Genomic DNA, 18,130 nt, shown 5'->3' on the forward strand with positions numbered 1-18,130 from the left:
TTTTTTTTTTTTTTTTTTTACGGATATCTCTTTTTATTTAATAATTGATGTAAAAAAAAAAAAATCACATTTACTGTTTAAAAGAATTTATATAGGAATGGAACTTTATTCTTTTTGTTCCCCATCATAAATTTATTATTTTAATTTAAAAAAAAAATAAAAGAAAAAAGGTTGGGATATTTAAATAATATTTATAATTATATTAATTACGGAAATAGAGACAGCCCATGGTTTTGGAAAATCCTACAGCCAAACACATTGAAGTAAGGTAGACGTCAGGAGGTGATGAACTAAAATAATAATTGAGAACACGAAAATAAAAAATAAAAAAAATAATAATAAAAATGAAAAATAGAGTTTAAGCAGCCATCATTTTCCAAGTAAGATAAAAAGAAAATTAATAATAATAATATAAAAAAAAGAATAAAAGTTTTGGGGAATATTGATAGCCACCAAACATTGCCGGCCAGAGAGGAGAAATCCCCTGCCGACCAAAAGATTTCAAGATCTTTGCTTTAAACCTATAAATTAATAATTATTTTAATAATAATAATAATAAAATTCCCATTATTTAAATTTTACATATATGTTTTTTGAGATTAAATGTTTAATTGACTAAAAAAATATTATTAATTGCATTCTCAAAAGAGATAATTTATATTTCTTTCTATTTTTTCGTTTTAATTTTTTTTTTTTTTTTTAAATCCTTGACTTAAATTAAATCTGGCATGTTAATGATAAATGAGTTAATTGCCTACAAAATTAAATAAGTAATTAGTTATAATTATTGAAAAATAAAATTAACTAATTAATTAATTATATTTAATTTGATTCGAATCCAACTACGGATCATTTGCATGGATTCAAAAGAGCAATTACAAGAATTGAAGTATCAAGAATGGAGTGACCATAAATATTCCTTGATGTTGGAGAGTGATTTGAAGACTTTTTATCTTGTTGATCATGTTTTTGGCCCGACATGTAATATTCATTTTTGAAATCATGGTGGAATACAAAAACCTTGTGTTTTAAAACGCTTTGAGTGTTATTTTCTTTCAAAATTTGCTTTAGGTTTGATGTATAAACCGATTCATTTGATTAATTTTGATCAAGCTAATTTTGGAGTGAGTCGTCTTGGAATCTAAGAGCGACCATCACAGATTCCAAATTTGATCTAAGATCTTTAGTTTGCAAAAATACTAGAACGACCTCTACCTTTGCAAAAAATCCACCATTGTTTGTGCTTATTATCAATCTCATCGTCTAATACCTCTAACCAAACACCGGTCGAATATGAAAATTAAAATTCTAAATTAGATTATATTTATTTCGTATTCAATAAATAATAATAGTAATAAAATATTTTGGCACCTTCTTGGGGTCTCACATCCTAAAGTCATAGGCGTAAGCATCCTCAAGATCTTACACTTTTTAGTTTGTATAATTACTAAGATATCATAGCATATATAGGTGCGTAATAATCTCAATTTCTTCGTCAAACTTATCTTTATTTTGTTTATTCCTCTACAATGGTCGAGAATAGATAAGCATTTAGATATCTAAAGACTAAAACAAGATCGGTAGCTAATATGGTCGAGGTCAATACAATATATTTTCAAGTCAAGCAGTGATTTAGAACGAATCATTGTATATGTTCGTTCTTAGTCGACACTTGTTTTAGAACAGATAAGAAAAAAACGGTTCGTTTAAAAACATTCGACAACGTCACGTGAGACGGTTGGGTCGAGGAGAAGAATATAAGAAAAAGAAAGTGGGGGCAGGGTGGGTAAGGATATGAATGAGTGGTATAGAATCTCCAAAACATAGGGGCCGGGGGGGCCATTTAGCATTACATTTGAAGCTCCCCATCTCTCTCTCTCTATAATTATGTCTATCCAATTAATTTTTCCATGTGACAATTTTCAACTACCCCAATCCATTTTTTTTTTAAAATTAAAATATATAATTCAATTTGGTTTTTGAAAATATATAATTTTAATTATTACGCGTAATATTTCATAATTATTATAAAATAATCTTTATGATTTAATAATGTATTTTTAAATATTAATTACGATTAAAGGTCGCTGTTTCAATCTCAGACGCAAAAAGAAAAAAGACGCATTGGTTGTGAAGATGGGAACAAAACATTTATTACAAGGGTGTGAAAATCTCTCTCAAAGACGCATTTTAAACCTGTGAGATTGACGGCGATACATAACAGATCAAAAGCGGACAATATCTGCTAGCGGTGGACTTGAGCTGTTACAAATGGTATCTAAACTAGACGTCAGGTGGTGTGCCAATGGGAACCCTAGCCCCCAAGAAGAGGGTGGATTGTGAAATCTCACATTGATTAGAGGGGAGAAGGAAACATTGCTTATAAGGACGTGGAAACCTCTCCCTAACAGACGCGTTTAAAATTGTGAGGTTGACAGTGATACATAATGGACTAGACAATGTTTGTTAGTGGTGGGTTTGAGCTATTACAGTTCTACTGGGCACTACATAGCTCATTTGGGACGGAGTAAGGTTATAGTGTCAAAAACAATCAAAAGCCATTGTATATAAACTAATAGATCCATCAACCTAACATGATATGAAAGAAAAACAATGGAATGAGGGGTTGGAGCATAGATATTGAGTAAGATATTTAGATGACAATTGGGTCCAAGCAGAAGTGGCACATAAGATGCGATAGGCAATGGCCTTGGATCTGATTGAAACAAAAACAATAAGCAATTGTAAGTAAGAGAAGTAAACACTTATTCAGTAGAATTAATCCATTCCAAACGTACCTTCTAGTTCTACACAAAGCCAATCTTTGACCACGGTCGAGAACTCGACCACTGGTACTAAATGCCAACTCGGGTGCAATGCTTGACATTGGAGTCCCGATAACATCACGAGCCATCATTGACAAGATTGAGTACCTTGGTGTGTGGACTTTTCACCAATTTAATATGTTGAAATAGCCAGTGTTTAAACACTGGTTCTGATCAAACTTATTAAACTAGTGGAAAGTCCACACACCGAGGAATGTGTTGTAACGGAAACGGAAGCAAGATCAATCGCACTCACACACCCGCAAATAGAAATTAAACAAAGAGACACAAAGGTTTACGTGGTTCGAAGAGAAGCAATTCCCTTACTTCCACGAGTAGCAACTAATCTCAATAATCAAAGTGTTTACAAAGTGCATATCTCATACTCTAACACTAGAAAGTCTGTCAACAAAGTTCCTCCTAAATGTCACTCAACAAATACACACTCAACAAATACAAAATGACACTCAAACTCTATGCATCTCAACCATCCTAGACAACCCTTAATATAGGCATGGAAGCATTAACGCCATACATGAATCAAGATGATTCAAGTTATGAACCAAATAAATGGCTAATACATACATACGAGATACATGATACATGAACCTATTCTTGATGACAATTTACAATAGAATCAAAGAATGACAATTTACAATAGAATCAAAGAATGGTAAGCGATTCAACTATGAACTAAATGAGCAAATGAAGATGGACTTCAAAAAATATTTTGAATGTTAAGAAGAAATTGCACTTCAGATCTTAAAACTCTCTCATTTTTGGGCCAAACCCTTCATCTCATCATAACTGTTAATACTTAAGAATGCCCTTTTCCATCTATCCGGAGAGATAGAAAAAGAACTGAGAAATTGTTCAAGAAACAGTTTATGGTAAGTGTAAAAAGAAATTAAGCAGTCAGTTCATATTAGCAAACACCTAATAGAGTATCGATATAACAGAGATCACAGCTAAAATTCCCATGTTCTCCAATCATTATCACGAGGAAAATGGATAACAAAATCAAGAGAAACAACTAAAATCTCTCGAGTAGGAGGGAAAAATCCACGGAAGAAGAATCACATTTTGATGAAAAAACAAATATCGGACAAAGTTTCCAGCAGAGGTGACACAGATTCATGAAGGAACACAAAAATCAGGCAACAAACGCCATGGATTACATGAAAATACAGAGATCCAACATAAAAAGCAGCATAAAACGGCGGAGTAGGACCAAAAGTGAAGCATAATTGGAAGTGGGTCTTACAGAAATTTGTCGATATTGAAGTTTTTTTTTCCTTGGAAAACGGCGGAGTCGGATTGGATACTCTACTCCAATAGGGTTTATGAGGAATGGATTGTGACACGAATCGGGGAAGAAGTGAAACCAAAACCAAACCCGATGCTCGATTGGGTTAGATCCAATAATCCTGAAACCGTTACACAAATCGGGTGGGTCAACAATCGCAAGAGCAAATTGGCAACCCAGATCCTGGACCCGTTAGGAATTTGGGTATTTGCGGGCTTGGACCGTGAGTTCGTGCTGTTCGGGTTTGAAACGGTGAATTGACCCTGAAATGGATTTGTCTCGCTTCCAAGTTCCATCCACCTTCATTTGGGAATGCCCTAAATCTTAACCCAACCCGACTACGACTACGAATAACTAAATAGATTATTCAGAGCTTGGTAGATATTCCGAGGAAGAATTTACACCTGGCTTTGTGGCTTTATTGGACCTTAGGCGATGTTTGTTTTCGCCAATCGAACATCGCTGATGCAGAATCCAAGTTTGCTCGACCACACACGCCGCCTGTGCGTGCATGTTCAATCGTCTGCGACATGCCTCTACACTAGGCCAAGTCATTCAGCTCAACCATACTCTCTGCTCGGACCAAGGTCTCTCAATGCAACGTCACATCTCATCTTGTCAACTCGATCCCCATCGACATGGTCCATATGTTTTGACGCCATCCCGAGTCTCGAAATGTTGTTGGCCATCACAACTCACTTGGTCATGCCATCAAGAACGGGCCTGCGTGTCGCTCATCTCATATGAACTTCCCGAATATCCATCCATTCGGGTTCTATCGAGGCATTAGCCCTCCCGTGTCCATGCCATGTCATTTACGGATACCGTGCTGCTGGATAGCGGGTATATGTAGCAACCTCCAACACGCGGGTTGGGGCGCAATACTGACACACCTGGACCGTCGAGTGTCCTTGAAAACTCCATTTGAAAGAAAGTCGTCCACTTTTGTGAAACCATAAAAAATCAAAATAAAAGGGCAGAGTCTTATCCACACTCAACAGCGGAAATTCCCCAACTGAAAGAGCGCCAGAGCTACAATGGCGATGCTCTGTGCTTCCTCCTCTACCGCCACTTTTTCTTTACATTCTACTCTTAACAATGGGAATGCAAGTAACAGAGCCCTTCCTAGAATGTCACTCGTTGCTGGATTTCCTCTCGTTCAATCAAAATCTTCTTTTCTTCAAACTCAGACTACGATTACTCTAACCTCCAAGCCGAAGAGTTCCGTCCTTCAAGTGCGAGCTCAGGAGCTGGATCGTGTCCCTTTGGAGCAGCGGTGGATGTTCGAGGGCGACGAGATTGACGGCCCTGTACGTCTGTAATTCTCTCGATATGTTCGTTTGTTTGCTTGGAAATGATCTTATGGATTTGAGACTAATTGAACGCGTTCGTTTTGTTGGTTTTTTGTTTTTGTTGTTTATTTCGGAGGATGGGGGCTTTGGCTACTTCATTCAATTAGATCTAACTTTTGGCATCTCTACATTGCAATGTAGCCTTCCATTGATGTACTGAAGTTATTCATACGAACCTTTTTTTTTTTTTTTTTTTTNTTTTTTTTTTTTTTTTTTTTTTTTTTTTTTTGCTTGTTAGGGCAATTTGATGTCCGTTCTCTGAATTTTGAAGAACTATTTCCTGATTTTGTCTGCTGTTTGTTTATTTTCCCTTTTCAGATTGGATATTTAGCTGTCGTTATTCTCTTCCGTGCAGGACATATGGAATAAAACATGGTACCCGAAGGCTGCTGATCATGTGAACACTGAAAAACCTTGGTATGTGGTTGATGCCACTGATAAGATTTTGGGAAGATTAGCTTCAACCATTGCTAATCATATCCGAGGGAAGGATTTACCAACCTACACTCCTAGTGTGGATATGGGGGCTTTTGTGATTGTGGTATGTGGTTGTACTTGTACCTAATGTTCTATTGTGGCTGCAATTTCTACAACATTGATTGTGAGCTATGCATATGCTTTTGTCCACTCACCTTGAACTTTCTTGCTATTTGTTCTCAAATGGTTGCTTGAATTCGTATCTATTCTCTTGATCCTACCTAGGTAAATGCAGAAAAAGTTGCCGTGTCTGGTAGAAAGAGGACACAAAAACTGTACAGGAGGCATTCGGGGCGACCGGGTGGCATGACAGTAGAAACTTTTGACCAGCTACAGCAGAGAATTCCTGAAAGAATTATTGAGCATGCTGTTCGCGGTATGCTTCCGAAGGGGAGGGTAAGTGATTCCTACTACTTAAGTGCTATATGTATTATGTACACGCCGACTATTCAACAAACTGTATGTGAGATCCCACATCAATTGGAGAGGGGAACGAAACATTCTTTATAAGGGTGTGGAAACCTCTTCCTAGCAGATACATTTTAGTTTAAAGAGGACAATATTTGCTAGCAGTAGGCTTGAGCTGTTACACATAGGTATCAAAGCCCGTCACTAGACGGGATGAGGCATTGGTCGGAGTAAGACTATACATTTTCCATAGTAGACGCGTTTAAAAACCATGAGGGGAAGCCCGAAAGGGAAACTTCAAAGAGGATAATATCTGCTAACGGTGGGCTTGGGCTGTTACACCGTATCTGTTGGTGTAGAGTGATTGCTCGAGCCACATTTTGTATAGGAAAATCGTGTCAGAAGATTATGCACAAAGTATATTTCTCGATCAATCTTGGTGTGGCTTTAGTAGGTTGGTTAAGATAGCTTTTGTTGGTTTGGTTCGCTGTAGACTATTGGTTAGTTCCGCACATCTGGGTAGCATCTACACATGTTTTCCTTTTGAATGTCTTTTTATAAAAGATATTAAACAGTCCCTTCATCCTTTGAAAAATTCTTTGGAGACAAACCAGCAGTTTCCTGTAGACTACATCTTATTGTGGTGTTTATGAGTTTCCCCCGTTTCCTGCCTCCATTGACGTTCCTGAGATTTTATTGGCTGTTTCAAACCATGGCAATTATTTGCAGCTTGGAAGAGCACTTTTTAACCACTTGAAGGTTTACAAAGGACCAGACCATCCACATGAGGCACAAAAGCCAGTTGATCTGCCAATTAGGGACAAAAGGATAAACAAGGAAAGATAGTATGAACTACAAAGAAACAAAGCTTTCTTGCTCTTGGATTCCAATGTTCATAGACTCTGAGTTAGAGTTTTCATGCTTCAGCCCAGTTTGATGTTAGTATTTGAGTTGTAATTTCATTCCAAGTTCTAGTCTTCTCTCTGATAACATGATGCTTGGCCTGAGTGGCATTTGAAAGTTATTTATTCACAAGTGGAAAATTTTAAATCTTGTCTCGTCGAAGGTTGTGATTACGATAATTTGATTGATTGATTTCTCCATCCAGAGTTTTGGACTTTCTCTCAAAGTTTCAAAACACGTCTATTAGAGAGGTTCTCACACCCTTTTGAATGCTTTGTTCTCCTCTCCAATCGATGTAGGATCTCACACCGCACTTTAAGTTTCACTTCATTTCAGTCATCAAAGTTCAAAGAAAGTATTAAAAGCTATTGCTACGGAACAAGCCGTCAAATAAGCCATTGCTTTCCTGTTCTATTCTATGATAATATACAAAGAAGTCAGTTGCCATTTGGTAGAGATGAAAAGCTGCACTTTTCTGGGCAATTGACACGCATTGCAATTACAAAGGCTGGACGTATACAAAAGCAATCAAGAGAAATCATGCAATTCATGGTCTAGTTTCTCTGATATTCAAGTACTGAGATACGTTAATCGGATAGAGATCGACTGCAGATGTTGAAGAACCTGTTGCCGAGACATCGCCAAACAAACCGTACTTCGATTGCTCCGCATCCTCCAATAAATGAGTCCATGCTGTGTTTATTGATCCTTTAGGGACACTAGAATCCAACACTATGTCCTCAATATCCTGCTTGCCTTCCAGCATGCTCACTACTGACGACATGTTAGGTCTTGCTGCAGGAGAGATATTAGTGCAATGGAGAGCCATTTTTATCATTCTCAATGCCTCTCCCTTCTTGAAGTTGGAGCCTAACCTTGGATCAACTAGCTCCATTAAACTGTTTTTCTCTTTCAACTTCAGTGCCTAGAAATCGTAGATGAAAGACAGCTAAGTTATGGTTTTGCCACAATTCTGGGATTGTAACATGATATAAGGAGTTCTAATTATGAAAACAAGATGAGAGGTACCGGAAGTAGAACTCTAATAGCCGAAGCCCACTGCTAGGAGATATTGTCTTCTTTGGGCTTGCCCTTTCGGGCTTCCCCTCAAAGTTTTTAAAATGCGTATGTTAGTAAGAGGTTTCTACACCCTTATAAAAAATATTTCGTTATCCTCCCCAACCAATATGGGATCTCACAATCCACCCCCCTTTGGAGCCCAACGTCCTCACTGTCACTCATACCCTTCTCTAATCGATGTGAGTCCCCCCAATCCACTCCTCTTCGAGGTCCAGCGTCCTTGCTAGCACACCATTGTAAGATCCCACATCAATTGGAGAGGAAAATGAAACATTCTTTATAAGGGTGTAGAAACCTCTCCCTAGCAGACACGTTTTAAAAAACCTTGAGGGGAAGCCCGAAAGGAAAACCCCAAAGAGGACAATATTTGCTAGCGGTGGGCTGTTACAAGAACAAATGCAAGGTTTACGCATCTAAAATCAAACGAATGAACGAGGATCAAATGAGACAGTGAGTTAAATTCCCTTGGAAACCAAGGTGTTGCCTTCTACATTGGGTAAGACAGTTCTAGAAATGGGGGTTCATCCTACCTATTCTTCCTAACGAACATGACAAAAAGAAACCGAACAACATAAACTGTCGAGAAATTAGATTACCGAATCTAGAAGATAAGAACCATCAGTATTTGCCCACAAAGTCGTGTTGCTCCTTCCGCTAACTATTTCTAAAGCCACAACACCAAAGCTATAAACATCTGCTTTATCAGTCAAGTGTCCTCGCATTGCATACTCCGGTGCCATGTATCCACTACAAAATCACCTCATTATGAGTAAATATCCTTCATTTCAAATTTTCTCAAGAATTTGACTCGATTCTATCTTCATGCTTGCCCGTTCCTAGACACAAATATAAACGAAAAGAAGAAAGGAAAACTAAAATGAATAACTTAATCACAAGTACTCACAAAGTTCCAGCGATTCGAGTGCTTATATGGGACTTCTCTTCTTCATCGAGCTTGGCCAAGCCAAAGTCAGATATCTTGGGGGTTAGCTCTTTGTCTAACAGAACATTAGTAGCTTTGATATCTCTGTGGACAATCTTTAGTCTGGACTCTTCATGAAGAAAAGCCAAACCTCTTGCTATACCAACACAGATCTTGTGCCTTGTTGGCCAATCCAATTCTAGTTCACTTCCTTCTTGACCTTCAAACATTTCCCATTAATCAAGTCTCTATAACCCAACCAAATTGGTAAATTCAATAAAAATAGGCAATAGTTAATCATATGGCACAAATACTTACCAAACAAGGCATGAGCAAGGCTATTGTTTTCCATGTATTCATATACTAACAAGAGCTGATTTCCTTCAATACAACATCCATAAAGCTTGACTAGATGTGGGTGTTGCAAAGCAGATATCATGCCGATCTCATTCACGAACTCGCGATTTCCTTGCTTTGATTTTGAAGACAGTTGTTTTACTGCAATTGCCGTACCATCCGTAAGAACACCCTGCATTTCCAATTGAAGAATCATATATCATACCTACTATATTTACAAAGAAGAAGCTAAAGTTACCAATTCAAATGGTATCTACCTTATAGACAGAACCGAAACCACCTTCTCCAAGCTTATTGGCAGCATCAAAATTGTTTGTGGCGGCTTTTATTTGCCTTAATGTAAAAGAACAAGTTTGCAAATCCAAACCTCGTAACTCTGCAAAAAACAAGTGCGAGCTGAGGAGGAAGTCGAGATTTTTGGTAAACGTGTTTAATTCATAGGTTAAACCATGAACTTTAATGTTTATTCTATTTTAATGGTTAAACTTCTAAACATTCTATCTTAGTCCCTCAACCACTGCCAAATGGCATCATTCATCACAAACTCCCTCTACAGCCTACACTATACTAACCGGTCCTTGCTTGCACCGTACATTCAAGTTACCAAGGTTTCTTAAGGTCTAAACAATGATTTTGATATGATTAACATTCAAAAGCTTGCAAATGTGGCCAAGTGTTGAAGGACAAGATACATAGCAAATATAAGAAGATATATTTATCTTAGGATTACCTTGTTCGAGTGTCTTTTCTCGTTGTAGACATACACGCCACCACAGGATTCCGAGAACCAATAATATAACAAACACTGAAGCAGCTGCAATTCCTACCACTGCACCTACAGATATGCCAGATTTTCCAGTTTCTCCACCTTCGGATGGAGCCTCAAAGTCTACATGAATAGGGGATGATAGACAACATGGGAGAGCACTCAGCTAAATAAGCACAAGTGAAAAGGAAGAAATGGACTTGAAGATCAACCCACCAGGATCTACTGATATAGCTGATATAAGAGGGCCATAAACTCCCCTCACAGGTATAGCATTTGTCCCCTTCCCGGCCCAATAGAAGCGGATCTCCACCGTACCATTTGTCACGGCAACTGGGATTTTTTTTATGACTGCTTTACCAACGCCACCTGCTTCATCCACTATATTGAAATCCTCTAGGACCAGTTCTTTCTGCAGTTCAGAAGTTTATTAAAGTTGTCATGCTAGTAGTACTCATGAAAAACTGTTGGCAAACCTGAGACAATCTTCAGAGTGGAGCTTTCATGATCAAAATACTTAAAATAATTTTGATTTTACAACAATCAGAAACTTTTTTGATGAGTGAAACCTTGGAGTTCTTCTTCGTACCTGAATATAAACGTCGAATAAGCGTCTGCCGAGACTACTGAACGTCTTGTCATCAGTAAACATTATCTCTGCAAAATGGAGGCTTACTGTGTAGTTTCCATTTCCCATACAAAACCCATAGTAAGTAACAGATAATGGAGAAATGCGTGCAGTCATGTACAGTTCAGGATTTGTCATAGAAAGAGTAGAAGAATTAGTTGCACTGTACTCATCTCGAGTTCCACCATCATCCAAAAAACTGCCAGTGTTGCTGATTGCCCAATTTGTTCCAGTTACAAAGAACATAGAGCTGCCTGTATTTCGGTCTCCTTTAAAAACTGTACCATTTATGGTTTGTTCCTTCCCACCACAGTTTATATGAAGAGAGTACCAAGCTGTGAGAATAGAAAAATGTTACTTACAACAAATGGTACATCAAGAGTATAAATTTAAGCCTGTCTCCATTTAAAGGTTCAACTCACTTTTCGAACAGGACGAGCCTGCTAAACATGAAAGAATTCCACTGATAAAGCAACAGAAAGCTCACTAGTTAGCATCACGTTATGAGATAATCTGATTGGCACAGGTAAGTATAAACCAATTCAATGCATACACACCAAAAGGTTAAAACTTACTAATCACTGTCTTGTGAAGAGCTGGCAAAGAGGTTCCTGCAGGGGAGAGGTGGTGGAGAGAGAGATTAGATTAGATAGTGTTCTTCAAAAGAAGATATTCATAGGGTAGGAAAAGTCTTACACTTTTTGAGACCGACAGCTTTCCCCAGCCACCTTGACTGTAAAATTATTATAGGAAAGATCGCTGTAAAGAAAGAAAAAGATGTGACACCTTAAAGGAAAAAATAGTGAAGAATAATTTTGAATTGGTTTCTGGAAACAATTTCTATAGAATACACTCAAACAGAGTGTACAACCAAGAAACCAGTTTCTATCACGGTTCGAAGTATTACTAAGGCAAGTATAACTTGATTAAGCCACAGATACTCCCTAGAGCAGATAGTTATTACAAAGAGTATCATGTTTGTTTCCGTTGACTATTGATACAACCTACAGAATTGTGAGATCCAACATTGGTTGGAGAGAGAACAAAGCCTTCTTTATAAGGGTGTGGAAACCTCTCCCTAACGGACGCGTTTTAAAAACCTTGAGTGGAAGCCCAAAGAGGACAATATCTGTTAGCGGTGGGCTTGGGCTGTTACATGAATACTTCATATTAACTTTCTCTCTTTAATGCTTACAAATGGGGAAATGGTCGTCAAGTAGGTAAAAACTACTACCCACAAGAAGTTGTGAATAGATGGGCAATGAACTCTCAAAGAACCCAGTGAAACAATGGAAAGAAGATATAAATATCAAATCCATTAAACAACAAGCTGCAAATAATTTACTAGATATTGGAAAAGATACTTACATGCCGTTTCCTTTCAACATCCAATCAGGCACTGATCCATTCAGCATATTTCCAGTTAAAAATCTAAATAGTGAACATGAAAACGTAATTACAAATATAAAGTATAGTTGCAGATAGGTATCTTCCTAAAAAAAATATAAAATGAAGTATAGTTGCTGATGCATGTCGGCCATTGTAAGATGGTTTAGTTTCCTTAATCCATGAGCAGTCTCAATATATAAAACTTTCAATTCTGGACAAAAGTTCTTACATGTTATCCAACCCTTTAAGAGCATTAAATCTGGTCGGAATTTGTCCACTTAGTTTGTTGAAGCTGAGGTCTCTGTGTGAAGAATTAAACACAAAAGAATAAGAACAATATAGCGGTTATACGAATACTTACAAGAAATTAAGACCCGAATTTCCCTTAATTAAGATTAAGGAATCTTGATAGTGTACAAAGCTTTGGTAAAGATTCCAATGTACTTAAGGCTGCAACTATTCTTGTTAGCATGGAGGCAAATGTATACTGATTACATACAAGATTTTTAAGGATGGCATCCTATCCAGAAAATTGGGCAGCCTTCCAGTGATATTGCAACTTCTCAATATCCTGTAGACAACCAAAAAGAAAATTAATTGGGTGGGGAAAGAGCTTGGCCATCCCCCATGTTTTGAAGTAACTTACAGAATTGTGATGTCTTCCAAATTACGAAGACGTGGAAAGGGTGATGAAGCTCCACTCAAGTCACTGATTCTCCTGCATTTAGAAATTCAAACTCGAACGATATAAGACACGTCGTTCATGAGGGAAAAAGAAAGTAGCTAAGAACTCAAAAAGGAACACTAACAAGTCAGATAATTTTGTCAATAGTCCAATGTGTGAAGGAATTGGCCCACTTAATCCACTTGCCTGAATGGATCTGTCACAGAAAAACTATGTTTTTGAGAGATAATGCCATAATGAATAGAGAGCTCAAAGAGTAAACTGATATCTCACAGTTCAGTAAGATTTGTCCAATTACGTATGAAGTTCGGTATTGGGCCCGAGAAGTTATTGTCACTGATTCGACTGCATTGACAAATGAAAAGACCCAAGTGTTCATTTATAATTTGAAAAAGAAAGCAGCTTAGGAAACACATGGAGGAGTTACCAGTTAGGAAGAAATTATAAGACTTACAATTCCTTCAATGTGGTCAGCTTTCCCAGTGACATTGGCAACTTCCCAGAGAAGTTGTTCGAGGTAAGATGTCTACAAGGCAGCAAGGTTATGATATGAATGCACATCATCTAATCAAGTAGCCAGTCGAAAGATCATGACTGATAATTAAATAGGCTAAGTACATCGCTAGTAGATATTGTCCACTTTGGCCCGTTACGTATTGCCGTCAGCCTCACAGTTTAAAACGCGTCTTCTAGAGAGAAGTTTCCACAACCTTATAAGAAATGCTTCATTCCCCTCTCCAACCGATGTGGTATCTCATAGGTTCTCTCCATAACAACGAGACAAGGAAAAAAAACGAAAAAAACGAAAAAGAAAATGCTAAATGCTAAATTTGATCTTTATTTAGCATTTTCACTTTTTAAAACAATGTATCAACTCACTTTTATGAGTAGTGTCCCTCTATTCTCTCCAATTCTTGTGATATCCCACATTGGTTAGAGAGTAGAACGAAACACCCTTTATAAGGGTGTGGAAACCTTTCCCTACCAGACGCGTTTTAAAGCCTTGAAGCTTTGGGGGAAGCCTGAAAGGAAAAGCCCAAAGAGGACAATATCTACTAGCAGTGGGCTTGGGCCGTTACAAATGGTATCAGAGCCAGACATCGGGCGATGTGCCAACGAGGAGGTTGTTCCCCGAAGGAGCATAGACACAAGATGGTGTGCTAGTATGGACGCTGGGCCCTGAAGGGAGGTGGATTTGGTGGGGGTCCCACATTTGATTGGAGAAAGGACGTGTCAGCGAGGACACTAGGCCCTGAAGGGGGTGGATTGTGATATCCCACATTGGTTGAGAAGGAGAACGAGGGTGTAGAAACCTTTCCCTAGCAGACGCGTGTTAAAGCCTTGAAGGGAAGACCGAAAGGAAAAACTCAAAAATGACAATATCTGCTAGCGGCCCTGGGCCGTTACAATTCTCCACTTTCTTTTACCATTTTTCTATTACAATCATACTATATCAGTTCATACTGATCCAAATAAACATGTCAAGCCATTGTTTAGTTAATACTATGAACGGAATCAATTCCATAGAATCATACTTCAAAGCTGATGTAAGTGATACTGAGTTTAGAGATTTACACAAACACAACTATCAAAATTCATCGACCAAATTTGTATTCAAAGAAGAAAAAAAACGAAGTTCTTACAATCTCTGTAACTGGGGCAAGTTTCCAAGCGCTTGAGGAATGCTTCCTGATAGCTGATTGATTTCCAGGACCCTACACAAACCAATCATATGTTCTTGGCAATGTCATCCAAAAACTAAAATGGGTAATCAGAACTCACAAATTTTCTAGAGTAGTGATGTTTCCAATCTCCTCCGGAATCAAACCCGTCAGCCGATTTCCAAGCAGGGAACTGCAGAATCAACAACAACCAAAATGAACCCTAGATTTTCTCAAATCGAGAAAAGGGCGGAGAAATTACATATTGACGAGATTCGTAGAGCCCCATTCTGATGGAATTTGACCGCTGAGATAGTTCCGACTGAGATCACTAAACGAAAAAATGATCGGAAAAGAAGCTGATATTATTAGTTAATCCAGCAAATGGATATCTGTTTTTGAGTATTTGAGGTATTAACAACTTACATTTGCTGCAGAAAGGGCAAGCGAACAAGATTGGGCGGGAGAGTGCCTTGAAGGTCCTGCGATTTGAGAGCTCTGCATCTCAAATAATAATAGATTTCACAAAATTTGGATTTCGATCGGTAAGAACAGTTTTATAGGTGGAAGAGGAGAGAGAAACATTACATGCTGATGACATGGCAGATCGTGGCATTGAGAAAGGCGCAATCACAGGTAAGATTGTTTTGAAAATCAGAAACGTTCTTGGGGATTTGGTTGGGCTGAGAAATCCATCCATGGTCGCCATTGCAAGGATCTGCACTGAAATTCCAGTCTCTTTTTCCCAGAATCTTTCCTATTTCCTTTAATCCTTCCACTGAAACATATATGCATGCTATTCAATGTTCATTTCATTATATGATTTCAGCTCAAACCAAATGATTACTGCTTTCATGGACCAAATTATACCCAGAACAGAAGAACAAACGAAGTGAAGTTGTAGCGATCTTCAAGAATCTCTTCCTTTCAACCTTTAGAAATTCTCATGCACTTCAACATTTTTTATTTTTAGCTTTAAGAATTGTTTTAACTTCGGATCATACATGCTAGCTCTAGTGCAAATATCAATATTTGAATTCACTGGGAGATGAAAAATTGGAACGGTGAGATCTCACATCGGTTGGAGAGAAGAACGAAACATTCTTTACAAGGGTGTGGAAAACTCTCCCTAGCCGATGTATTTAAAAACCTTGAGGGAAAGCTCAAAAGTGAAAGAGTCTAAAAAGGACAATATCGACTAGCGATAGGCTTGGACCATTACAAATGGTATCAACTCTAGACATCGGGCGATGTGCTAGCAAGGAGGCTAAGCCTCGAAGGGGGTGGACACGAGACGGTGTGCCAACAAGGACGCTAGGCCTCGAAAGGGAGTGGATTGAGGGGTCTTATATCGATTGGAGAAGGGAAAGAGTGTCAATGAAGACACTGAGACTCGAAAGGGAGTGGATTGAGAGGTCCACATCAATTGGGAATAAGAACTTGAGGAGGTGGATACAAGACAGTGTGCTAGCCAGGACGTTAGGTCTCGAAGGGGAGCGGATTGGGAGGTCCCACATCGATTGGAGAAGGAAACGAGCGCCAGCGAAGACGTTGGACTCCGAAGGAGGTATACTCAATGTAAGATTCACATTTGTTCCATGTTCCATCAACTCGTATATATCTTAACTAGTTAAGTCGAAAGGTTCGAACTTTGATCTTACGTTGGGTTGCCAATCTAAAAGTAGAAGAAAGTGTGAGTACCTTCATCAGCAGGCAATCTGGTGGACTGGGATTGGATCCCAGCAATGAAGAACATGAACAAGAAGAACAAGAGTGTTCTAGACATGAACATATTCAGTGTTCAGCTGTCCTAAATATTTGTGTTTCATGTAATAACACAACAAAACAACAACACTATCAAATGAAGTCTTCAGACATGAACATATGTTCCATACAATATATAATAAGTTTATGAAATATACTCATTTTATCAGTTGAATTGTTATTAAATGACAAATGGAAATCAACTTGGATTAAAAAAATTAAAGAAAAATTTTGGTAACGTTTTGACCCATTACTTAGTAAACCCACATGTCATGATCTCATTATGGATTAATATAAGCAATGCAAATTTGTATTTACACACAACACTTTGGTTTCTTCAAATATTAAAAAAAAACATTACAAAAGTCAAACGTTTAAGGATGTTTTGTACTATGTTTTGAAGATGGTTGGAATTTCACGCTACCTAATTAAGAAGAAGTAAGAAAACACTATCTCCACTGATCTTACGCCTTCTAAAACCAAAAGAAAAAAAAAACATGTGAGTGCTTATACTCAAAGTGGACAATTTCATACAATTGCAGAGGTCTCTTGTCTCTATCAGTGATATCAAAGTTATGTCTTTATCTTAACTTAGTCATGTCAATAGAATCCTCAAGTGTCAAAGTCATCGGGGACTCTCAATGATGTACTTTGTTAGAGAATTGTAAGAGTTTCAAATTGACTAATTAAAGGAAAGACCATCGTATCATCGTGGAGGTTCGTTGTTTCTATCACAATCCACAATGAGCATTTCAACTCACGTAAAAGTGTATACCTTTGAGTAAGAGTTTATAGGTCCGACAAATACACTTTCTTTCTTTATGAAATATATATATGGGTCGGTAGAGATAAAGTTGCGAACTTTAGACTTATATTAAATTTTTTTTTTTAAAAAAAAGAAGAAATTTTATAAACTCAAGTTGATTCATTAGGTGAGAATTTGTATGGCTATGGCTTGTTTATTCCATATTATAAAAATTTAATATTAATTAAAAGTGAAGGTAATAACCAGGTTAGGTGTTTAATACCATTTGATAATAATTTGTTTTTTAATTAAATTTATAAATATTTTAAAAATGTTTTTTTTTTAATGATACTATCGTAGATAAATTGTTGAAAATTCAGCACAATTTTTAAAAAATAAATAGTTATAAAATTATTTTTATAGTTAAAAATAATTTTAGTTGACTAAGTAAGAATTATTATAAAATGCTAAAGTCAACGCGTGGTTGGTAATATAGGTTAACTTATTGTGTTAATGTTCTTGGTAATTTTCTTTTTGACTATTTCGTAAATTTGAATCTTAACTTAAGATGATACTTTATCTTATACGAAAGCTACAAAGAATAAGATGAAACACTAAAATTTAAATTATTGGAAAAATAAAACGAAGACCGATGGTAGATAGGAGAGTCGTCAGCAACAGGACTCGATAGCATACAAAATGTACCATCCATGTTCATTTTTGTTTATTTGATAGAAATCGAGCATTTGAAACAAATCAGACCTTCTAAAAGAATTGGGATGGAAAAGGAACCAATGCCAAAAATCCAGAGAGAATAGCATCAAAACGCTATAGATCGAAGAAAATTGTCTTGTTCACAAGC

General features: G+C 37.4%; 2 protein-coding genes and 1 long non-coding RNA gene across 3 annotated transcripts; 1 reads left to right on the forward strand and 2 right to left on the reverse strand.

The window, feature by feature from the left end:
* Window positions 1-2,614: 2,614 nt before the first annotated feature.
* Window positions 2,615-4,516, reverse strand: LOC111788965. Its single transcript, XR_002814245.1, has 2 exons — window positions 2,799-4,516; window positions 2,615-2,716 (listed from the first exon to the last, which is right to left on the reverse strand). It is a non-coding gene; the product is annotated as an uncharacterized LOC111788965 (long non-coding RNA).
* Window positions 4,517-5,086: 570 nt separating this feature from the next.
* LOC111788561 (50S ribosomal protein L13, chloroplastic-like) lies at window positions 5,087-7,463 on the forward strand. The gene is made up of 4 exons (XM_023668931.1): window positions 5,087-5,441; window positions 5,839-6,024; window positions 6,186-6,356; window positions 7,098-7,463. The coding sequence occupies exons 1-4, from the start codon at window positions 5,169-5,171 to the stop codon at window positions 7,212-7,214; spliced, it is 747 nt and encodes a 248-aa protein (XP_023524699.1). The 5' UTR covers window positions 5,087-5,168; the 3' UTR covers window positions 7,215-7,463.
* A 153-nt stretch (window positions 7,464-7,616) lies between these two features.
* Window positions 7,617-14,869, reverse strand: LOC111788560 (probable leucine-rich repeat receptor-like serine/threonine-protein kinase At3g14840). The gene is made up of 19 exons (XM_023668930.1): window positions 14,742-14,869; window positions 13,553-13,624; window positions 13,372-13,443; window positions 13,223-13,294; window positions 13,060-13,131; window positions 12,913-12,984; window positions 12,643-12,714; window positions 12,393-12,455; window positions 11,721-11,783; window positions 11,600-11,635; window positions 11,447-11,487; window positions 10,986-11,359; window positions 10,613-10,808; window positions 10,361-10,519; window positions 9,888-10,006; window positions 9,592-9,802; window positions 9,256-9,493; window positions 8,948-9,098; window positions 7,617-8,196 (listed from the first exon to the last, which is right to left on the reverse strand). Exons 1-19 carry the CDS (start codon window positions 14,828-14,830, stop codon window positions 7,819-7,821), a joined length of 2,550 nt encoding a protein of 849 aa, XP_023524698.1. The 5' UTR covers window positions 14,831-14,869; the 3' UTR covers window positions 7,617-7,818.
* Window positions 14,870-18,130: the final 3,261 nt, after the last annotated feature.

The sequence above is a fragment of the Cucurbita pepo genome, chromosome LG02 (assembly GCF_002806865.2).
Source record: "Cucurbita pepo subsp. pepo cultivar mu-cu-16 chromosome LG02, ASM280686v2, whole genome shotgun sequence".
NCBI classification, from domain to species: domain Eukaryota; kingdom Viridiplantae; phylum Streptophyta; class Magnoliopsida; order Cucurbitales; family Cucurbitaceae; genus Cucurbita; species Cucurbita pepo.